This window comes from Excalfactoria chinensis, chromosome 10, assembly GCF_039878825.1.
Source record: "Excalfactoria chinensis isolate bCotChi1 chromosome 10, bCotChi1.hap2, whole genome shotgun sequence".
Lineage (NCBI taxonomy): Eukaryota > Metazoa > Chordata > Aves > Galliformes > Phasianidae > Excalfactoria > Excalfactoria chinensis.
The window spans coordinates 13747909-13770006 of record NC_092834.1 but is presented as its reverse complement, the minus strand read 5'-3'; the positions used below and the strand labels follow the sequence as shown (position 1 = coordinate 13770006).

The following is a 22098-nucleotide window of genomic DNA, read 5'->3' as shown; positions in this document are numbered from 1 at the left end:
ATCAGGAGAGGTATCATAGTATCATAGTATCATAGTATTGTGCGAGTTGGAAGGGACCTTAGAGATCATCGAGTCCAACTCCCGGGATTCGAGCCCTCTGTGTAGCAGAGCGGCACTTCTACCCCCTGCTCCACAGGGGGGGATTCGAACCCGGCCCCCCTGGTGTTGCAAACGGGAATTTTACCGCTGCGCCACCGGAGGCACACACCGGTAGGGCACAAGCTGTGGCTGTAAGCAAAACAGGATGGAACTTAGAACAGTTGTAAAGGAGAGGGAACAACACTCCTTGGAATAAAGCCTAGAAAACCTTTTAGACCAGTTACAAAGCAGGAATTTATTTTTCAAGCCAATCAACAGAAGATGAGAAAGCTGTGGTTGTGCTTCTATGTTTAAAACAACAACATTTCATTTAATGAACCAGTTTTCCTCTTGCATTAGACATACAGTGGCAGTAAAAATACTTACTCTATCAATTATCTGTTTTATCGTATGAAGACGAATAATGCCAGAACTACGTTGGTCAGTACCAGCATCTCTCGGTTCACTTTCTGGTAGAGAGGACACAGTAAAAATCTGTAAGTTTACAACATACTCTGCTTTTCCATGTCAAAATAGTCCAAACTATTTTATCACTCAGCATAAATTCAGGTTGAGAACAGTACTCTAGTTTTAAAAGAAGGAACAGCTGCCCATCCATTTGGCCTCAAAAAATCCCAACACCTTTGCAGAAGCACTTAGGAGTAAGATAAGGTACTGAATTAAAATTTAAGTTCGGAAGGCCACTAATAGAATAAACATTACTTTTGCCTACAGAGAATCACCAGTGAGAAAGCTTCTATATAGTCTGTTACTTAATATTGTTAACATTTTATTACTTTAGTTATTAATGTGTTTAACAACTGAGGAACAAACTAGCAAAAGAAAGCTGGCAATTTTATACCTGACTGAAATCTCTCTTACTTGCTCAATGAAATCTTTCACTTACTTGCAATTTGAAAGATATCTGGTTCTTCTCTGGCTAGTTTCTCTCGTGCAACATCAGCTATTGGACCAAAAATGGTCACAGGTCTGAGAAACCCAGCTAGATTAGAAAAGGAAAAATAAATAAATAAATAGATCGCTTCAAACAAATGCAACACGCTTTGAAATGCATAGGTGAATACAAAGCAAACTCCACAACTTGCTAGCCTGCAACAATAAATATTTAAGAATAAAACCATACCTTCCCGAAGAACAACTCTTTCATAGGCAGGGAACTTTGTCTGAACAGGCTGAGCAGAAAGATCTTCTCTACTTTTTCGAAGATTTCTTTTTGAGCTGCGCAAACCTCGGAATCTCCAGAAATCCGCTCGATCTCCTCCTGCTGTCTTTGGAAGCGTGTACTGTACGCTAGCCAGTTGTTCAGCTCTAAGACCACAACAAAACCCAACAAGTTACAAAAGAAGTCAGCTTCTGATGCTTGCCTACCATCTGCTCAATCAAGTTTTCCTTCTGTCTTAGAAAGTTTAAGAATGAACTACAAAGGTCAAGACCAGATTTCCAAACTTTATCTAGGTTTGAGTCATGCATTCAAAAGAAAATTCTATGTTATTGCTGTTTCTTTTTCATGTGGATGTACAAGAGTTGAAACCAAATCACGGACTAGCTTATCCAACATCAGTTTGTTTCCCATTTTAACAGGCACTTTTTCCCAGCCAGCTGAACAAGTTCTACAGACTGATGTCCATCAGACCCAGCAAGTTATACAGATGTGTAATTAAAAACTGTAGTTTTCAAACAGCAGCATAAATACTTCAAGGTCGTACCTGTTTTTGTTAGGTATGATACCTCTTTCAACTTCCTTATGATTCTTGCCAATTCGAATCGCCAGCCATGAACCCAGTTTGCCATTATATAGAGTGTCCACAACCCGAAACACTTCACCTTTGTTGAAGCTTAATCCATAAGGAGATTCCTTTTCATATTCAAAATGAGTTCTGATATAGAAAGAATCCCCTACATCAGACTCAACAATGCGACGATAAACTAAAACAAGAAAAAAGTTGCTGTGATACTTGTCCCAGTGAATTGCAGTCATAGTGCTCCCAAAAAGGACTTAAAGCAGTGTTTCATTTTCTCCTTGTTTTCCTTGTTTCCTTGTTTTCTCCTTCTCAAATTCTCCTTGCTTTAAATATTACTTCAGAAAACCTTAATGACTCAGAGCTTCTGTTTTAAGCTGTGCAACTATTACAAAGAACTCTACAAACGTAAATTCAACTTATGCTGTCAGAAATTTGTTAGTATAAACTGAATCCACTTCCCCAGGAAGGAATGAATCTCACTGGGAAAGAAATTGGTAAGTACCCATTTTCAACCAAACAGCATAAACCAGACTTCTTCTCCTGCCCCCCCTACCCCTGCCCCCAAAATTTCATTAAATGCTGTTTTTTTTAAAAATAGGACTGTTGTAGTTTGCTTTTGGGTTGGTCTTTTGTTTTGTTTTCTTGTTTGTTTGGTTTTTTTCACTTATTTAAGGAAAAAAATTACTACAGTATCAACCTTTAGCCCATTTGAAGTGGTAGCCTATTCTAAACCCAAAAGAACTTTTAATAGCCTTTTAAGATGCTAATCTCCTTCAAGCCAACAATTATCCTTTCTTAACTGTATTTTTTTAAATCTGTTTCCAATCAGTCCATTACACCGCTTCAGATACACAAATACTTACCATCTTTCTTCTTCTGTGCCAAAATGGTTACTTCTTCGCCTTTAGGGAGATCAAGCAAAAAAAGGACAGCTTCTTCTCTGATGATATTTGTGAAGTCTACGTTATTAACCTAGCATCAATGAAGTAATCAGTTTGATTTAGCATACATCATTTAATAGACACACAACTACATAACAGGTAAACTGAATTAGTTTATTGCTGAGATTGTTTACTCAGCTTAATATATAAGAACACCAAGGACATGAATCTCAAGAAGATACAGCTCTAAAAGAATACTACTGTTTGAGATAAGCATAACCTCTGGAACATTAAACAGCTGCTCATTTTGACTTCTTTAGATCAGTATTACAGAACATCTACAAACATCAGTAATATTAAACTGTAATATACAGAAGCCTACTTGAGAATCTAGTGAGGCCCAACAGTTAGAGGCATTTTCTTTAAACTGAGTTTAGTCTCAGAAATTGAACATAAGTTTTACAAACTTTCCTAGCAACAGTAAAAGGAAATTCTGTTCCCAAGTAATCTAATAAACATGCACCAAAGAAACAAAACCCACTTTGGTATGACAGAACACTTGTGCTATTATATTCAACATACCCTGAGAATTTGATCTCCTTCCTCTAATCCTTCTTTCGCCGCAGGGCTGTCCTCCAAAACACCAGCTACAAATATGCCAACATCATTGCCACCAGCGAGCCGCAGGCCCACACTATCCCCTTTTCTGAATTTTACCAGTTTCATGCTTGGCCTAGAAAATAAGAACATATTCCACTTTGAATTGTGTATACATGTGTGTACATAGATATATATATACACACACATCTCTATGCATATGTGTGTAAATATACATAAAGTGTTAGAGTAATTCAGACTGATGACATGCATATAATTTGCCTACTGCTTCAACTAGAGGAGATATTATACTAGACTACCATTAACCGCTTATCAACTATACCATTATACAACAGACTCATCTGCAGCACTTAAAAATAACAAAAAAACCAACTTACTTTACTAGTATAGCAAAGCTTGTCTTACATTAAAATAGTGTTTTAAGAGGCATTTTGACACTCTCTTCCCAAAGCATTCTGCCCTTTGGAAGAGCTTTGCTAGTACAGAGATTTGTTCTGGCTCTTCAGGGAATAAGATGAACTTTTCAGATTACCTGAGCTAGAATCTACTCTCACATACACTGATGCCTATAAAGGAGATTCATTGAGACTCATTTGCATACCATGACTGTATATTTCTGCAATTATTTCAACTGGTTTTCAATAATTAAAAGATTTCTCTGAAATTTTCACTCTGCTATTTTTGAATAGAGGCACCCGAACAGCATGCTGGACTTCACATCAGGCCATTTATAAATGTTATTCATTAACTTGGAAGAAACATTGCTCAAGACCAAGACAACAAGACTCAAATAGAATTTAGAGTTACATTACCGAAGCATTCCATCTTCATGGGTTGAGTTGGGTAAAGGACCATCAGATGGACTGACTGGTAAATCCACATCTGGCTGACCTCCTTGTGCATATACTGGCTTTGGTTCTGTTAAAATATAGAAGACACTGAATGTCCATTTGGGCATTTAAAGATGAGAAAATAAAGCTTAACTTCAGAGCTTCTTCAGTAGTCTTTCTCTACCCACCAATCCACTTTATGCTAGAAACTGAACGTTGGAAATTCACAACAAGAAACCTTGTCATTCAAAGCAGGGCTTCATCAACATTGTAAAACTGCAAGAACTAAAAGGTTTTATGCTCTCTCAAGACCATTTTCAGCCTTGCTCTTTCCTTTAAGTTAGGCACGCTTAGATGCATCTAACATAACTTCCCACATTTAAGAGTGCTGCGTCCAGTCTTGGGTGTCCCAGTTCAAAAAAGACAGGGATCTCTCAAAACGAGACCAGCAGGGAGCCACAAAGATTATGAAGAACTTGAAGCATCTCCTGTTTGAGGAAAGGCTGAGTAACCTGGGTCTGTTCAGCCTGTGGAAAAGACAGCTGAAGGGGGATGCGATAAATGTTTATATCTAAAGGCAGATAAGAGGTAAATAAGTGAGGCCAGTCTCTTCTCAGTGATGCGTAGTGATACAAAAAGGAGAAGTTCTATATAAACTTGTGGAAGAACATCTTCACTGTAAGGGCACTGGAACAGGTTACCCAGAGGGGTTTGTAGAGTCTCCTCCTATGAAGATTTTCAAGACCTGTCTGGATACCTGCCTCTGTGACCTACTGTGGGGTATCTGCTTTAGCGGGGGGACTGGACCCTATCTCTTAATGTCCCTTCCAGCCCCTGCAATTCTGAGATGTCCCCCATTAAAGAATCCTTTGATTTATGCAACAAAAGTACTTCAGACACTAGAACTACTGCTGCACAGCTTGAGGATGGCAAATTTCACTGTACACTGTGGTACAGTTGGCACTTAAAGATAAATACTTATGACTCTGCTGCATGGATTCTCTAGTTACTGAGAGAAAAATATCACTGCAATCATCCTCCAGCAGTGGACACTACTACTGTCTATTATCTGCTATATGGTTGCACACGTTACAAGAATTTGTATTTAATGTATTACCTTGATGCACTTGAAAGAAGCCAATTTCAAACTATTCAATCTTCAAACTAGGCTAATGCTCCTTTCTGCTTAATCTAGCTATCAAATCACCTTCTTTCCAAATCACTAAATAGACCAGTTTGAAATGGAGAATTTCAGACTATTTGATAATATACTACTTAATTTTTTTTTCTTGGTTTTTTGTTTTGCTTTGTTTTTTGTCTTTATTGTACAATAGTATAGCTTTTTTTTTTTAAGCCTTTAGTGACCTAAGCCTTTGACAACCCCTCACAAGGAATACTCTCCTTCTATCCCCTCCTTGACTCAGTCGTGACAGACTTCTTGCCCTTTGTCTAAGAAGCAGTTACAGAACCCACCAACTTACTTTTCTAGCCACGTTTTTATTACAGACTTTGAAAGAGTCTCCTCATTTCTCTGGAGCTCTCTTTGAGGCTACTAGAGAATCAGGCCCTTTATTACACCATTTTATATCAGACTACACATAATATCAAGTTAATTTTATCTGCAGAAAAAGTTACATATTATCTTTATGTACTGGCCTATGACTTTTTCAGACATCACCTCCCATACAAATTGATTTTCTCCATGTGTCTCTTCCCACTCATCCAGGAATAGCACACTTCTTTTCCCCCACTATCAAAAAAACCCAACCTCACAGCACTTATTATGCACTTGGCAGTACCTCAAACCAACAGTGTTAGTTTCAGATGAGAAACACCCTTGCAATCCTAATCCTGATCCTGTTTTATGCCAATTATTTTTCATTATGATATAGAAATACTGGACAACATTTTAAATCTCATTTGCTACAGTATCCTTTTCCTATCACTGTAAACAAAGTCATAACTCACATCCTTTAATAACACTGTTGCAAAGGACTACCTCTGATGACAGCCTTGTTAAAGGCCAATGCATCAGAAAATCCACTGTACTCGTGTTCAAAATCTTTCATAGCCTATCAATATCATAACTCCTTCAATTCCTCACTGAGTAACCAAACACTACATGCAATAGTCTCATTTCTCATCCCTTAAGTTGTCAAACATTTTCAAGCTTGAATGTGCTTTTTCTCATTCTACAGCCTTTCAAGGGCAGCTCTGCCTAAATTAGTCCACGACTATAGTTGAATGCTACAGGAAGAATGCATTTCAGGGTGATTTAAGTTTTGTTTGGAATAGTAGTTCTGAAAGAGCTTAACTTCACCATTATTCAAATACAAACTGCTACCAGCAACCTGCAAGAACCAGACTACTGCTTGACAGAGACCCATTGCAGCCTTCTTCTAGAGAAGATGACCAAAAGTGTCTGCAACTAACACATACAGTTACAGCTTTAAGCACTGAAGTTTGTGCGGACGGAGTAGGCAGACCCCTCTCAATTGAGGTTATCATGACCAAAACTCTGAAATATAAACAGGCTTAAGAAGTAGTTACAACTTGTTCTGTTTTAAGACTTTAGTAATTATTCCACAGCTATACAAAAGCACAGAATCTCTGCTGGCCATCCATTCTCAGCAGCAAGCTCAATTAACACATTTAATATTTTTACCTGGGAGTGGTGGTGTTTGTTTTTCAGTTCTTTCGACTGCCACCTCTTCCATAGTTTTAGAAATATCATCTGCATTCTTTACAGGTGTAGAGACGGCTCCCGGTTTAGTTGCTCTTTCATCTTCTCTGCTTCGAAGACTATATTAGAAAAAGAGATTTCACTCTGCATATAGAATTATTTCTCTGACCTTGAACTGCTAGGATGAGTAATCATCAATTACAACATTTTGCTCTCCTGCTCCTACAGCTATTATGGTCTTGGTATTTTTACCATTTCAAAATCTGAGCCTTTTGTCCCTAACTTTATGTCAATAAAAATAATATAATACAATAAACACATACATATGGTTGTCTTGAAAAAGGAATGACATGGTAAAACAGACTACTGTCTTTACTGCACCCAGCCTCAAGCAAGCGAGTTGTACAAATGGTCTGTACAAAAACATAAGAAACAAAGGAAAGAAGGGAAGTAGAGCAATTATGATCGTTTCTTTCCTCTCCTTGCAAAGGTCATGGATTTTCAGACCTGGTTTCACACTAATCTACCTGCTTCTTCATGTGGCAGCTCTCCTGGAATACAAGTGCTGCTGCTGTGGCTCTTGGTAGAGCTTTCCAGAGAAAAAAAGACAGTACACAAACTTACCTCTGACTTCTCAGCCTTTGAAGAAGATGGGGCTACTACATATCTATCATACTTAAAAGCAAAAACAAGTGCTTCTGATACACTTAGCCATCTGGCATGTTTTAGAAAGCAGACAACACGCCTCTTATACATTTCTCACATAAATTAACAGCATAAAACATAACCAAATGAATATATGACAAGCTAAAAGGGAAAAATCTTTCATTCCTTAAACAAAGGGAATATCTAAATCTTAAGTAATGTAGCTTCTATTCTTTTAGCTGAACAGACGAGGTATTGTGGTACATTGTTATAGGGAGATTTCTTTGCTACCAGCTGTAATATAACAAAACTCAACAGAACACTTCAGCTTGCAGCACGTACCAACTGTTATGCTACTGCCTGTTGAAAATGAAATAATTTAACAGAGTAAAAGCAGAGTACTAATAAGCAGATGGAAAAGCTGAAAAAAATGGCCATAATTCCAGAGTACGTATAGCCTATACAAAAAATAGTCATGAAATGTCCTAAATATCTATTGAATCTGTGAAAGTTGATGCATAAGCAAGTAGTATCTGAGAGGAGATTGACACCATCAAGCAACAACTTCCTAGATCTCCTACATCTCCTGTCTTACAGGAAGGGAGAAGTCAAGTCTGTCACTGCTAACAGTAGATGGTGCTACTGGGCAATAATGAGTCTCAGTTTTCATTAAGCACAGATGTATATTAAAAAAATAAATAAATCTATTATACACAGAAAGACTATTTAACAAGAACCACTACCTCAACAGTTGTGAAGTAGGACTGAGAAAAACAAGAACCAACGGATTATCTCAAGGTTCGGAAGAAACAATAAAAGAAACAGTAACTATCTAAACACAAGCAGGACATGCTTTCATGAAGGAACATTAAGTTTGAAACACCAGAAACTCAGCTTATCAATTCAGACATAGTAAGGCCCTTCTCTACTTTCTTCTGTCAGAGTTTTAAAATTCTGCCCAAAGGTATCTAAAATAAAATAGAAAACAATCACCAAACTTGTAATTGTTACAATGATCTTGAAAGACATAGGCATCTTCCCACTGTAAGCAACAAGCTCCTTATAAATATTTGGTAAACACAAGTACAGCAGTCTGAACTTTATACTTATAAACTCTTCTGGCACTTTCAGAGTTGATAAAAACCAATGTCAAAACAATTCTGGCTGGACCATCAGGTCTAGCAAAATGAAACACTGATTTTTCTACTTTCTCTTCCCTACCTTTATTACTATGAAAAGCAGTATTTTTCCTACATCCTGGGTCAGTGTAGCCAGACACTGACGTACATTTAAATGCACATGTGTCTTATAAAGACAGTAAGCTACAACGAATGCCCTTCCCCCAGACTGAAGGCTTTTTGGGCACTAATGAGCACTACAGTTGATTTTGCCATAAGCCCTTTCTACCTGTTTCTTAGCATCTCCTAACACACTAAATAGAAACAAGATACTATATGAAAGCAAAGGTTATTTTACTTCTCATCTTCATGCTATCCCAAACCACTAATTTAAACACAGCTTTTATCCCTGCTTTAAATGCCACTGGTCAGCATACATCTTACCAAAACTTTGCCTAACTCAACCTGTAATCCACAACAGTAAGACTAGATAGGTAAGAAAGAATATATATGGTACATCCCCAAGGAATTCTTGGCACCATGTACAAGTAGCAATCATAAAACTTCTACATACAGGAAAACTGCAGTATAAAATACTGAAATATGGACTACAGTCAAGAACCTATCAGGCACTGAAGCAATACTGAAACAAACGCACTGGTATATATCTGTTCTCTAATGCACTTAAAATGTGTCAGTCTTCAGTTAAGCTCGTGTGAAAGGGCTGAGAGGATTCCTACACAATTTTTCTCCTCACCAACCCACAAACACTTAGAATAACAGCAAATTTTCTAAAGGCAGACTAATTATCTTCAATACATTTCAACATCCACCTTGATTTAAGTTTGATTTCCTCCCCACCCCCACTTCTCCTTCCTCATTCTCAAGCCTTCTTCCTCTAGTTTTTCCACCATATTTTTAACAATAAAGCACTGCTACAAATCCAGTGCTACTGCAGCAAATCTGAACTTGCATAAATAAGTACTACAAGAAGCAGCTGCTTTTAACATGCTCTTCATGTGATTTAGGGCCCAGCAGATTTTCTGATCTCAAAAGTGATGTGTCCTGCAGGAAGTCAATCCATGCCAAGGTAACTCCTGCTCAGAAAGCAGATAACAGAAGCACTCAGAGTTAACTTTGAAGTTCCTTCTCAGGAAGGACTTAATTCTTTGACAGCACAGTCAGTAGGGAGGAAGTGACAATCCACCAAAGCCACTGTAATAGAGGACAAAAGCACTAGCACAAGAATAAGTTGTAGTTCATGTATGATGGATTTTTTCCTCCATCCGCCAGCCATTTTCACATTGCATTAGAAATGCATGTTGAGAAATACAGGTTTCATCTCTGACAGGAGCACTACAGTCTTTACAGTTTTTTAAGGTGTCTCCTACTTCAACAGTATATCCAAGAGGAAGACAGAACTACAGAAATAATTCTGTTGACACAAAGGAACTATTCAACAGACTACTCCTAAATGCTGATTTTATGCTTTAATCCAATCTTCCCTTCCTTCGAAGGGCTCAGAAAAACAGTTTCCAAACCTAAACATCTCAATAATGAACAGCAACATGTTACCCTTTGTGACACTCTCAGACAGCCAAGCATCATACGACAAAGAAAAAAAAACTTCCCAGAGCGCCTTCAACAAAACCAAAGCCATGGAGGTGTACCTCTTACTAAAAGAATATCTGAGTTACTTACTGATTTAAGCATAAAGAATGGAAAACAGAGTAAGAGCTCACTTGCATTCTTTTTTTCTGGGACACCATAGGGAAAAAATTATCACAAAAGGACAAGGGACTCTCTACATTCATTGTGCTGTTCTTGCCTATGGAAGCAAAAATTCAATCCATCTAGTACAAGACAGAAAAATGTATGGCTGAACTTGCATTCTTCTAAATAATGGGATTCTACTAATTACTAACAGCAGCTAAGCCACTCTTGAATAATAACTCTAGAATAAGCAGAAATCTGTAGTTGTACTTAACTTGAGCTGTGAGGTCACAGCTAAAATGAACTTTGTAACATGAAGACAGGCGGTAACTATTGAGCTAGCCCTCCCTGCATTCCTGCTGCTTTAGCTCTCGTGGATATGAAGTATGCACTTCTAAATCAAATGAAGAACGATGGCATCCCTGAGTCTGGAATCCTGCTGTTAAGCTTTTCTCACTTGCATAGAGACCCTACTTGAAAACAGACCTTCCTGCCTTGTGGTTTCTCTCAACAACGTATACAAATAGGTACACATGCATGTAAGATCCATCTTGCAGATTTATTAGCTCCTAGAAGTTAACAAGAATCTTGAAGCACTCTCCCCCTTGAGCAAAAATAACTAAATATACTCAATAAGCCATTGGGTCTATCTTAGCTTTATCAAACTGCTAGCAGCCATTTGTTTCTCAGAACTTTCGATAGCATTTTAAAATGCAGACCCTGAATTTCAAACTGGTAACAGTTTCTGTTCTGTCAGATGGAAGTACCAATTGTGAAGTCCTCACACTACAAAAACAAATGTGTTTAAAGTCCTATTTTTCTTTATTTTTTCCCCCCCATTCTTTCTATTGCTCATTAGAGCACCCATTTCCAAAAGAAATGCATAAATAAAAAATGACAGACTTGTTGTCAATACTAACATTTCAGAAGAAATGGTAGAAAAAAATATTCTAAAACATACAACAGACCATTCCTAAATTACATCCGCTGAGAAACTCCTTATTTTGCAGGAATTCAACTTACTTGCAAAGATTTAGTAACTTATAAAGAGAGGTAGCAAAGAAAATTAAACAAAACAAAGACCAGTCAGCTCTAGCAAGATTGCTGCAGCTCATTATTTTGTGAAGTAAAATATAGTTGCACGTTCTTCAATCACTTTAAACTTGAAAGACCATTTATAATAGTCATGTTCCAATTTTTTTTTTCTTTTTAAAATAGAAAGGGGCAAACCAGAAGTTTAAGATACCACTTCCCCAAAGTCTCCAAAAAATTTGGATCACAATCAGTTACACCTCAAAAGAAGGAAGACCACATTACTGCTACCACAACTGTGCATCGCACCAGTCAATGTATAGAATCCAGTAAACTTAAATCAATTATTTAAAGTGACATTTAAAAATAATACAATGCTGCCATCACCTGCCGTTGCTGGGCTGCTGTGGAGAATGTCTGGAATGGTCTGAAGGCTCTGACCTCTGGTCAGGAGATCGTGAACGACTGCGGCGGGGCCTGTCATGTGATCGGTTGGAATGATCTGATGCCAGCGACTGAATTTCTGAGATGTCTGTTAAATAAAAGTTGATTTTCCATGAAATGGCTGTAATTAAAATGGTGGCATGACCTGCTCAAATGGAAATAAGCTTTCGCAGAGTTTTTTTTGTTTTTTTTTCTTTGTTTTTAAATGAAGATGTTAAAATCTACTATTTCAAAAAGAACTACACAATATTCCTGCAAGAACAATTACAAGAAAATGTTTTGTTGTTTTTTTTTTTAAGGTACAGATTTAAAATCACATTCAAAAGGAATTTACCCACATCACAATCCTACTCCTATCATCCTTCCCACCCTCCTCTCACCCCACTTAAGTGTTTTTCATCTTCATAACACAGGGAATTCCTTGCCTTTGGAAATTAAATTCATACTCACCATCTCTTTCCGAAGCGTTAGCAGAATGAATACTGTCAGAAAGATCAGGAACATTCAACAGTGTAGCTCGTTCATCTCGTTGAACGACCATCTTCAACTTGCCTTTGGACCTTTCTATTAGCGTTTTCGCATCTGCTAAGGACATATTTTCTGTCACTGTGCCATTTATCTGGAACAGTAAGAAGAGCGCAAATAGAAGCTTACTGAAAAACAGTGAACCTGCAGTAATGGCTGTGTATTTCTGCCTGATAATATTTAGAAACATCCAGAGATTTTTCAAATTGCCACAGCTGACTCAGAATGCTGAAGCAAAAGGTTTTAACCAAGATAGAATAAAAAATATTTTCCTCATCATTCAAATACAAAACCTCTACCACTCACTAATTAAGAGCTTTGGTTTTTTTTTTCCCAGAAAAAGCTTTTTTGAACTAACAACAGTGTAAGGAATAGTATGTGCTTCTGCACCAATGTTTGTAGCAAGAACATTATTAACAGGTTGTTTGTATTTTTTTTTTTTTTGAGATTAAAATTGCTGTGTATATCAACTTTTTTTTTTTTTTTCTTTCTTAATAAAAATCACATTTAACCTGAAGGTAAGTTTCAGTGTTGCCCAACTGCACAACACCATATGGTGTAACGATGCATGTAGGTTCGGAATCTCATGCCACTCCAAGCACTTTATTTTCAATTATGCATATGAAGTGAGGTTCTTTAGTTACATAAGCACTTGTTCGACCAAGTCAGTCCTATGGAATAATGCCCAACAAAAAAACCTGTTTTATGACTTTTCTTTTAATTTAAAGTAGGAGAGTTAGATTTATTGATCTTTGAGGTAAGTTATTTACTCAGATCACTAACAATAATTAATGCAAAGTTGGTCCTCCAACAGATTATATCAAAGATACCACCACAATTCACTGTACCTTCAGAACAACATCTCCTTCCTGAATATTGCCATCTCTTGCTGCAAGGCTATCCTGTGATATTTCTTTCACAAATATGTGGCTTGCCAACCGTAGACCATATTCTTTGTAACAAAAGAAAATAAAAGGAAAAAAATGATGAAATTATGGTTTAAAAAGGATATAAAGATGTAAAGATTTACAGCACTGCTTTATAAAATGTTTAAACTAAAAACACAAACAGAAGAGTGAACATAGTACGTGAAAGGCTTCAGAAGAATTTCTCTATGTATTTACTGCTATACAACTCCTCTTCTGACTATGTCTGTACTTATTTCTGGTTTTCAGTATAGCAGTGCTCAGTATATATATACTACCAAACAATTTTTCCTTCATTCAAAGAGTCGGAACAAGGAAGACTCAGATGAAATACATATAAGTATGTAGCCACTACTGTGGCAGACATATAAACGGGATTTATTTACAAAATACTTACCCCCTGATTACTCATGTATATTGGAACATGAAAAATACCACCAGAAACACAACAGCAATTTTCAGTTCTTCAGCTAGCTACTTGTAAAACTGGACAATTAACTGAAACAACTCTTCCCATAAGGTTCAAACATTGATATTTGGTCTTTAAAAATAGGCAAAGGTCTTAGCAATAGAATCCTGTACAAGTTACCTTCATTTTTCCTTGATTTCACCAACGTTACTTTGGTAGGTTTTGCAGGCTGACTGGAAGTAACTGATCTTCTGTCAGATCTTGGTGATAAGCTTCTTTCTCTGCTTGCACTTCGGTCTCGCACCCAGCTCTTCTCATGCCTTCTGTTGGAACTGGAAGCACCACGGCTGGTTCTTGGGTCCCGTATCTCTTCGTCATAGCTATCATCCTCATTTTCAGACACTGGCTCAGGCTCCTGTCGAGCTACTGGAATCTGAATTTTCTTCATCCTTCGGATAGTCTACAACAAACCAGTAGCTATTAGCCTTTGGCTGCGTTTTAATCACATCTCATGTACCATTTAGTTGTGCTGATAAACAAGCTGTGTTGTTTTTTTGTTTGTTTGTTTGTTTTTTTAAGCATGCATGGTTTTATCTTTATCAGTGGGTTTCTGCTGAGCTTCTAGGAACAGAAAGCCTTTTAGCAATGAAGATGTGCTGTGAGTTTTCCTCAAGTGAAAATGAGCAGCTATGGAACAGATTCAACAGGCCTCTACTTTATTAAATTTAGAGAATACTAAGCAATGAGTTGTTAATGATTCTTTACACACAGTTTCAATGTCAATATGAAATTAATGCTAAAATTAAATTACTTTCTCTTTCACAACAGCAATTAAATACATGATGCAAGCTCTTTCCCAAAGAGGCTGAAACCAGCTACTACTTTTAGCTTTCATCCATCTCCATTTCAACTCATCATTTAAACAAATAGTTACCTTTTTGTAACAGACAACCTAGATGAGGTAGAGAAAATATTTCCAGTATGTTATTGGAAACCTTTATACACAAATTCCTGTTTATTAAAATAAACTTCCTGAAAACTAGTTGAGGATCTACCAAGGAAGGAATATTTAGTACGGTGACTGATAACCCAGTGAGACTGGTGAAAATCCTTATTGATCACTCATTCCTTGATCACTGCTTGAACATAGCAAGTTCATGACAAAGGGAATCCTTTATACAAGGGGAAAGTTACACAAGACTTAAAGGATCAAAGTGATAGTCATGACACCTGTCATACAAACAAAGCATAAGATGTCCAGTCAACCTTTAACAGAACAGACCCATGTAACATTTATAAAACAGACATTTTCCAGACATCCCATCCTGTCATTACTAGCTATAGATCCAGACTATTCTATGAAGATGAGGTCTGTTACTTAACATGCAAAGCCTAGTAATAGCTGCAATATAGATGAGCTTAAAAAGTTTTCTGTCAATGGCACAAAGCTGCATCAGGAGATGATCACACAGTATGTAACAGGAAGAGGTTATTCACCATAGCATGACCAGGCCCAGAAACAGGCTGCCCAGAGCAGTGGTCACAGCAGCAAGCTACCGAAGTTCAGAGAGAGTTCAGACACTGCTGTCAGACATAGGGCTTCATTTCTGTGTAGTCCCATGTGGAGTGAGTAGTTGGACTTAATAATCCTTGTGGGTTCCTTCCAATTCAGGATATTCTGTGATGCTACATGTACAGCCTAAATCTAAAGAAATACGTTACCCTAAGTCTACTGAAGAATATTGTTGCAAACAAATGGGCACACGAGGCAAGATTATCACTACAGCGACATAAGCCTCTGAACAATCTCTCTAACAAGATCTCCTGAGAACATGTTATGGTCTGGAAAGAAAAGAAGTAATGAGCCCACGATGGAAGACAATTACAAATGAACTCCAAGACTTTTCACCGTTTTGTATCCAGAATCACACATACTTTGGTCTAAATAAACCCTTAAAACTCTAGTCTATACACCTTATTCCAGAATACAGAAATTGAAGATCACAGCTCAAGACTTCCTTTCTTGGAGAAAAAGCGATTTTAGAGCCAAGTAAGAAGCCCAGAATAAAACCCCAAGATTGATTTACAGAATTTGCTTATCGGGTGTAACAGATTCCATGCTGCTTAATGCTGACAGTGTACTAAACATCAGAAGCCAAATTCAAAAGAAAATACTTGTGAATGCTCTGAATTCCTGTATTCTTGTCATAAAATTCTATCCAGCTAATAGAGAGGACAGCCATCAGTACAGATTACTAGAAACTCTCCCCTTTAAAAACAAACAAACAAACAAACACCAAACAATGAAACAAGAAGAACAGCTGATTTAGTCATCTACTGAAATATATTAGTTATTTTCCTCTACACTAGGAGGAGAAAGGGTAGTAACGACAGCCTTTGCAGCACTGTTTTGTTGCCGCAGCATTGCATATTTGAACGCCCTTCCTTTCCTTAAACCCACCAATCAATCAGTCACTGGCACTGCTAAAAACTTTTTTTTACTAACATGTAATCTATTGTATACTCAAGTGTGTTACTGACTGTAATTCTCTTTACCTTTGAAGCCTGCCAGTATTAAAGCTATGTTTATGTAGGCCACAGAAACAAGGGAACATTCCTGATAAAAGTTCAAAGTCAGTTTGCACTAACACAGATGGCATTTTCCAGAATAAAACCCAACTGTCTCTAGGATTTTAGTCCCTAACATGTAGCAAATAAACAAAGATATACACAGAACGTCTGCCATTGATTTTCTCCATGTAGGTATAGAAAACACTGTTTCTATGACCAAACAACATAAAAATATTGAACACTATAACAAATATTTAGGTTCCAAAACCCCCTGCACAACTCACTGAAATGGCTTATTTTTATTTTTTTTTTCCTAAGCTTTAAATAATTGCTAAACCCACAAGTGCATGACACGGCACAATTCTGTGCAATCTTGTTAAAGCACAGAAGAGCACTTGAAATCTGTTGACGCTGAAGTTTTACTACAAGCCCCTAAAGCCCTTTTTCCTACATAAAAAAGTCCAACATTGTTATTTTTGCATTCTAATTTTCTATATAAAACTACTCAAACTTCTAGAGGAAAACAGATTACTACCCTCTAGTGATCATCTGCTCTGTTTTGCTAAGTTCAAAAGCCAGCCAGGCACTTTGAATAAGCCTACAAAATTATAGGAATTAAGGTAATTATACTTTACTTTGGCACGCTGTTTGCTGAGACTAAGCACAACATTTGTGCATGAATAGTAGGTAAGGATCTTTAGCACACAGTGCCAGTGAAAAACTTGATAAAAAAGCAGTTGGTAAAGAAAAGAAACATTAAACAAAGCCAAGAATCAAACTTTCGTCAACCTGAGGACAACTCTACTACAAAGAAAAAGAATCTTTACCGTTTATTGCCATGATAACCAAACATGATTGTATGGTTAGCAAACCAAATGACTGCTCATATTTTAAGATACAACATTTTGGGTGACTCATCATCATCATCATTCATGTGATAACCATGTCATTATCATCCCTAGAACCTGAAGCACCTTTCAGGTAGGTATTATGCAAGTACTCTGCGTCATGTATGTATATCAGCAAAAATTATGTCACTTCACTTCTGCTCTGTAACTTCTGAATTTAAGCATGCTTTAATCTTTGAACATTCACTTACAATTTTGGCATTCTTCCCACTTTTCCTCAGCTGCTGAACAGCAAATGCATGCTCAACGTTATCCATTGAAACTCCATTAACCATTGCAACACGGTCATTTTCTCTGAAAGAACAAAATATGAAAACGTGGAGTTTAAATAATTGATCAAAGAGAAAACGAGGGCTTCCCTGAACAAATTACACATAGTATAGACCTACTACATAAAGAGTTTTTGATATCTTGAGTGTCAAATCATCAGGAGGTTAAGCTACCACCAAAAAGACGAATGCCCCAAATTAGAATGCAGCTGTAGTTTGACACTTACTGTAGCAGTCCTTCTGCTGGGCCTCCTTTCAGCACATCAGAAATTACTATTGAGGTCTCACCACTCTGAAAGTGAGGATTATCTCTTCCTCCTGATATTGCAATACCAAACCCAAATCCAGGAGCCTGTAACACAGCAAGAGAAACAATTTTACTTAATATTACTCACATGGCAACAGTTTACATTACTGCGTAAAACACAGAAAGAAATGCAGCTTTTCGGAAGAAGGGTTAACAAACCATGCAATGCTATGCAAGCCACAAAGAAAGCTATTAAAAATTAGAGTAAAATATATACTTCTTAAAATAAGTTTATTAAGTAATTGTGTAGGGGCATACCTTACAGCCTTCTTTTTACACATACTTGACTTCCTCCAAAGAAGGCTGAACATCTTTTCAAACACATTCCAGTCAGATCAACCAGAAATCATGACTGAGATTCAAGGATCACTAAGTGAAACCCTGTGCCATGCAGGAGGACAGCATAAAGGCTCATAATGACCACTCAGGACCAGAATTGCCAGTTGGGTTTTTAATTTGTTTTTAAATAGTTCTCAAAGCAAATACATATAAAAGCCTGTGAAAACAGACGACAAGGAACTTTCCAAAACAGTAACATTTGCAAAGGAAACTTTTCTCCCCTTTCTCATACTACTGTTCCTTCTTTCAGTTTTCCAATGCTCTAAGAAACAGAATTCAGTTTGCACTGTACTTGGGTGGGAAGAGGGAGGCAGAAGAGATATTAAGACATTTATGTCAAACTTGATTTAAATGAAAAGGATCTACCTTTCCTTAAACCATAAAGATACATACAAAAAAAAACTATTTCTCCACTCACGAAAAGAAATACAATCAACACGTGAATTCAGAAATACAGAAACTCACTGTAAATCTATCTTACTGCTTATCATTCTATTTGTGTTAGAGCAGATCAACAAACCAAATGAACAAAAGCTAAAGCTTCACCGTTACAGTGTCCTTCTCATCAAGCCTGAAACAATGCAGTCTCATGTGCTGGAAGTAGTCAAAAGAAGAGTACCACTGAGAAAAGTTGTCTAGCAATATGAATACGAAGGCTTAAGAAACAACCCAAATTGGAAAGCACAAATCAAAACCTGTTTTGTTTTTTTTCTTTGTTTGTTTTTAAGTGTATGAGCTCAAATAAATAAAGCTTCCCATAACCTTCTGCCTACTGCTTCTCATTTTATCCCACTGCCTAATATCAGCCTTAAGCAATAAACTGAACTGCATCCAGAGCTGTAAAACTGAACCCAGTTCCTAAAAAATCTCTGAATTTGAGGAAGGAAATAATCAGATGATCACTATGGGTTATAAGATATAAACACGTATCTTGCTAACGCTGCCTTTTATTTATTTGCAGTGTGTCGCTTCACAAACTCCCATCTGATGACACAACAGCAACACAAGGAGGGGCTATGCTGTTCTGTTCCTGCAGTAAGGCTGCATGGCAGAAGTAGAAAGGAGCGCACACACGTGATTTTTATTTTACAGGGTTAAGAAACTCTTCTAATACTTCAATCCTCGAATTCCATGGATGAAAGAAATCCCACTTCATACACAAAGTGTATGGCCCTCCCTCAGAATATAAAAATATAAGTTTCTCAGTAAAAGAAACTGCAGCTACCGGTAAGCTTTAACTGAACCTGAGGCTGACTCAGTCTCTTAAGAGCCATATAACAGCCCACAAAGTTATAAGTGTGGTAAATAAATCAAAGAGAAAAAAAAAAGAACCCGTAAGTTCAAGCTGTTTTTTCTCCCCCAAAGAGGTTTGTAGTACATCTTTACACAATAGTGCTGGAATTCATAAAGTGCCGTGTTAAATACCAGCAGTCAGATCTCTATGCTGATACAGGCTCTGTAAAATACCTGAAATGGATGGATCAAAAATATTTTAAAATTAAACATCTCGTGTCTGAACCATGGCAAAGCATCTGAACTGACACATGTATACTGCAACTATTGGGATTAAGAGCACTCTGTCCCTAATTTGTAATGACGCCTCTTGAAAGCAAAGGTAATAGGAAGAAACCCTGCAAGAGGAAGTGAGAAAAGAAGCATTCTTCAGCAAGAACTTCCTACCTCCATAAAGCACTCCCTTCTCTTTTCTAAGTCTCATTCTCCAAAGACTATTCAGCATTATACACCCTTTTTAAAGGCCCATTACCAACCAACACATCCCCCTCAAAAAACAAGATGTGTATCCTTTCAAGATATATAAAACTTCTGAAATGCCTTTGGTTATTACTGAAATTGATTTTTGTGTTTACATTTTGTATACCCTTACAAAGCACAAGAGGAGTTGAAGGAATACAACTCAACTATGGTCAGCAGCAATAAAGTTATACCAGAGAACAACACAGGCTTAAAACTAAAGTCTGTCAGAGCTGGAATTACCAAGAGAAAAAAGAATGACTCTTAGAACAGGCAAAAACTAAGTTAAGAACATTCTATGTACCTTTGCTAACACACACATACGTATTCCTTAGACAACTTGAGTTTTCCTTCTGTTTTCAAAGCTGGCAGTTGTAACAGAAGTCATCCCTTCTAATAGGTTTTTATTGAAAAAAGTTTAACAGCAGCTAACTGAATTGAACAAGAAGCCACACTGCAGTAGCTTCCTTCCACACAGGGAAAAGGCACCAAAGATTTGCTTGCCGCTGTGCTGACATCTCTGCATTTCCCTGCCTCTTCCAAGGGAACTTACCAAAATTTTATTCTCAACCGGGTTTTTCCAGCAACTTGTCTACCTTCAGTTCCAGGGCAAATACTGACCAAATGGACTGAAAGGTAAAAGGCCTTTGCAGGTATACTGAAAATAAAATTACTAACACCACCAAGGAAAAAACAAGAAGAAAACCAGAGGAAGCCAACGCTCACAGCTACTCTACAGGTTCTGAGGTTCAGTGTCAGTCCAGTAGTTGCAGCCAGCTCGCTGCCCTCAGCTAAGCCCACATTAAAAAAAAATCAGTGACTTTTCGGCATCTCTTTTTTTATAAAAGCAAATTCAGCTCCTCCAAATGCATTGCACTGCAGATAATGGACCATCCCTAGAAGTTCCATAGCTCAGAAGAAGGTAACAGATGAACTCACACAGATATATTCCACAACCACTCTAAAGTGTTGCTTTCAGACTATTCCAATTCTGCTAACTTCTACACTGAGAACAAATTTGGTACCATTTCTTTTATTACAACTAAGAAGAAATAACCTTATTTACTCGACAACCCAGCACTACAAGAATGTCACAAGAAAGTCCAGAGTTTAGCAAACAAATATGCAGTCAAATATCCTGAAAAGCTCTTCACAATGCTGAGAATAAATTCTAACCTTCTATTTGTTTAACGTTTGCCAGATAAAACCTACCACAGTGTTTCATTATTCCTTTGTACCCTGATTGAACTCGCTTTGATGTTTCATTAAAGTTATTGCTTAGATTAATAAGAATAACATCTCTTTCCAGAAAAACCGAGCTATCATTAAATCTACCATCCAGTTTTGAACTGCCATAGGATTTTTCGTTTCTAAATAACACCAGCACTATTGTAATCAACAGTAAGCTTAAAAAACAAGAGAAAGTTATGTTTAAAAGGTGTCACGGTATGACTGCACAGCCTCCAGGAGAAAATAACAGGGGCAATTACTTTCAGAAATAACATTTGTTAAGAAACATTTTGGCCTGCGAAGTGTTGTAAACTTGAAGAGCCACCTAGGAAAGTAGTGCTGCGTGTTATCTTTTTACTTATTTACTAATTGCTTCTCTTGTATGGCTTTATGACAGCTACATCAGGAACTGGTTCAGTTTAAGAGTAGCTTAAATAAGAAAAAAGTAGAAATGTAGAAACCGTTTCCATTCACAGATCCCTACTACACATTTTGTCTGAAGTGTATATTCTGATTACCCAACCACTATTTTCAACACTACTTTTAAGAAGTGATAATTGAATTAGATAATTTTGAATACATTCAGTTGTATCCAACTACACTGTTTTAAGCTTTTGCAACTCAAATTGTCAAACAAGCAGCACGGTTTCTGTGCAATCTGTACAATTCTGTACAAACGCATGAACCCTTTGGTTTCTATCTACTTTCAATTATGTGCAGAAGTGTTTGTAGGCAGGCTCATCTTAGAAACTTAAACTGAAACAAACAGACAAAATAGAATTACTGTCACACAGAGCTTTTACAACACTTCTAAATTTAAACAAAGGGGTAGGACAGTTTCCTTTTCTTTCACTTCCTGACATCTGGCTTTTTCCTATTGTTTTCCAAGCCTACCAGCATCCTGAGTCAGGCACACACAACCAATTGTATTAGCTTACCCTGTGAAGAGTCACCGTGTGTTGTTCCCATATCGCTGTTTCTTCCATTGTTGCACTCTACAGAGAGAGAGAAAACAAAGATCAGACTTCACCGTACAGTGGATAGCTGTAATATTTGT

General features: G+C 37.2%; 1 protein-coding gene across 13 annotated transcripts in view; it reads right to left on the bottom strand.

Moving 5' to 3' along the window:
• TJP1 (tight junction protein 1) overlaps positions 1-22098 on the bottom strand; it is a 153975-nt gene that overhangs the window by 20657 nt on the left and 111220 nt on the right. For all 13 annotated transcript variants that reach the window (XM_072345182.1, XM_072345185.1, XM_072345189.1 and 10 more), the window contains 15 exons: positions 21980-22036; positions 17641-17765; positions 17336-17438; positions 13846-14125; positions 13179-13282; positions 12256-12424; positions 11749-11893; positions 6836-6972; positions 4153-4258; positions 3305-3455; positions 2705-2813; positions 1806-2025; positions 1223-1407; positions 986-1081; positions 466-548 (listed from right to left, as the gene is read on the bottom strand). In XM_072345182.1, coding sequence (XP_072201283.1) covers positions 466-548; positions 986-1081; positions 1223-1407; positions 1806-2025; positions 2705-2813; positions 3305-3455; positions 4153-4258; positions 6836-6972; positions 11749-11893; positions 12256-12424; positions 13179-13282; positions 13846-14125; positions 17336-17438; positions 17641-17765; positions 21980-22036 — 2070 coding nt within the window. The remainder of the gene's footprint in view (positions 1-465; positions 549-985; positions 1082-1222; positions 1408-1805; positions 2026-2704; positions 2814-3304; positions 3456-4152; positions 4259-6835; positions 6973-11748; positions 11894-12255; positions 12425-13178; positions 13283-13845; positions 14126-17335; positions 17439-17640; positions 17766-21979; positions 22037-22098) is intronic.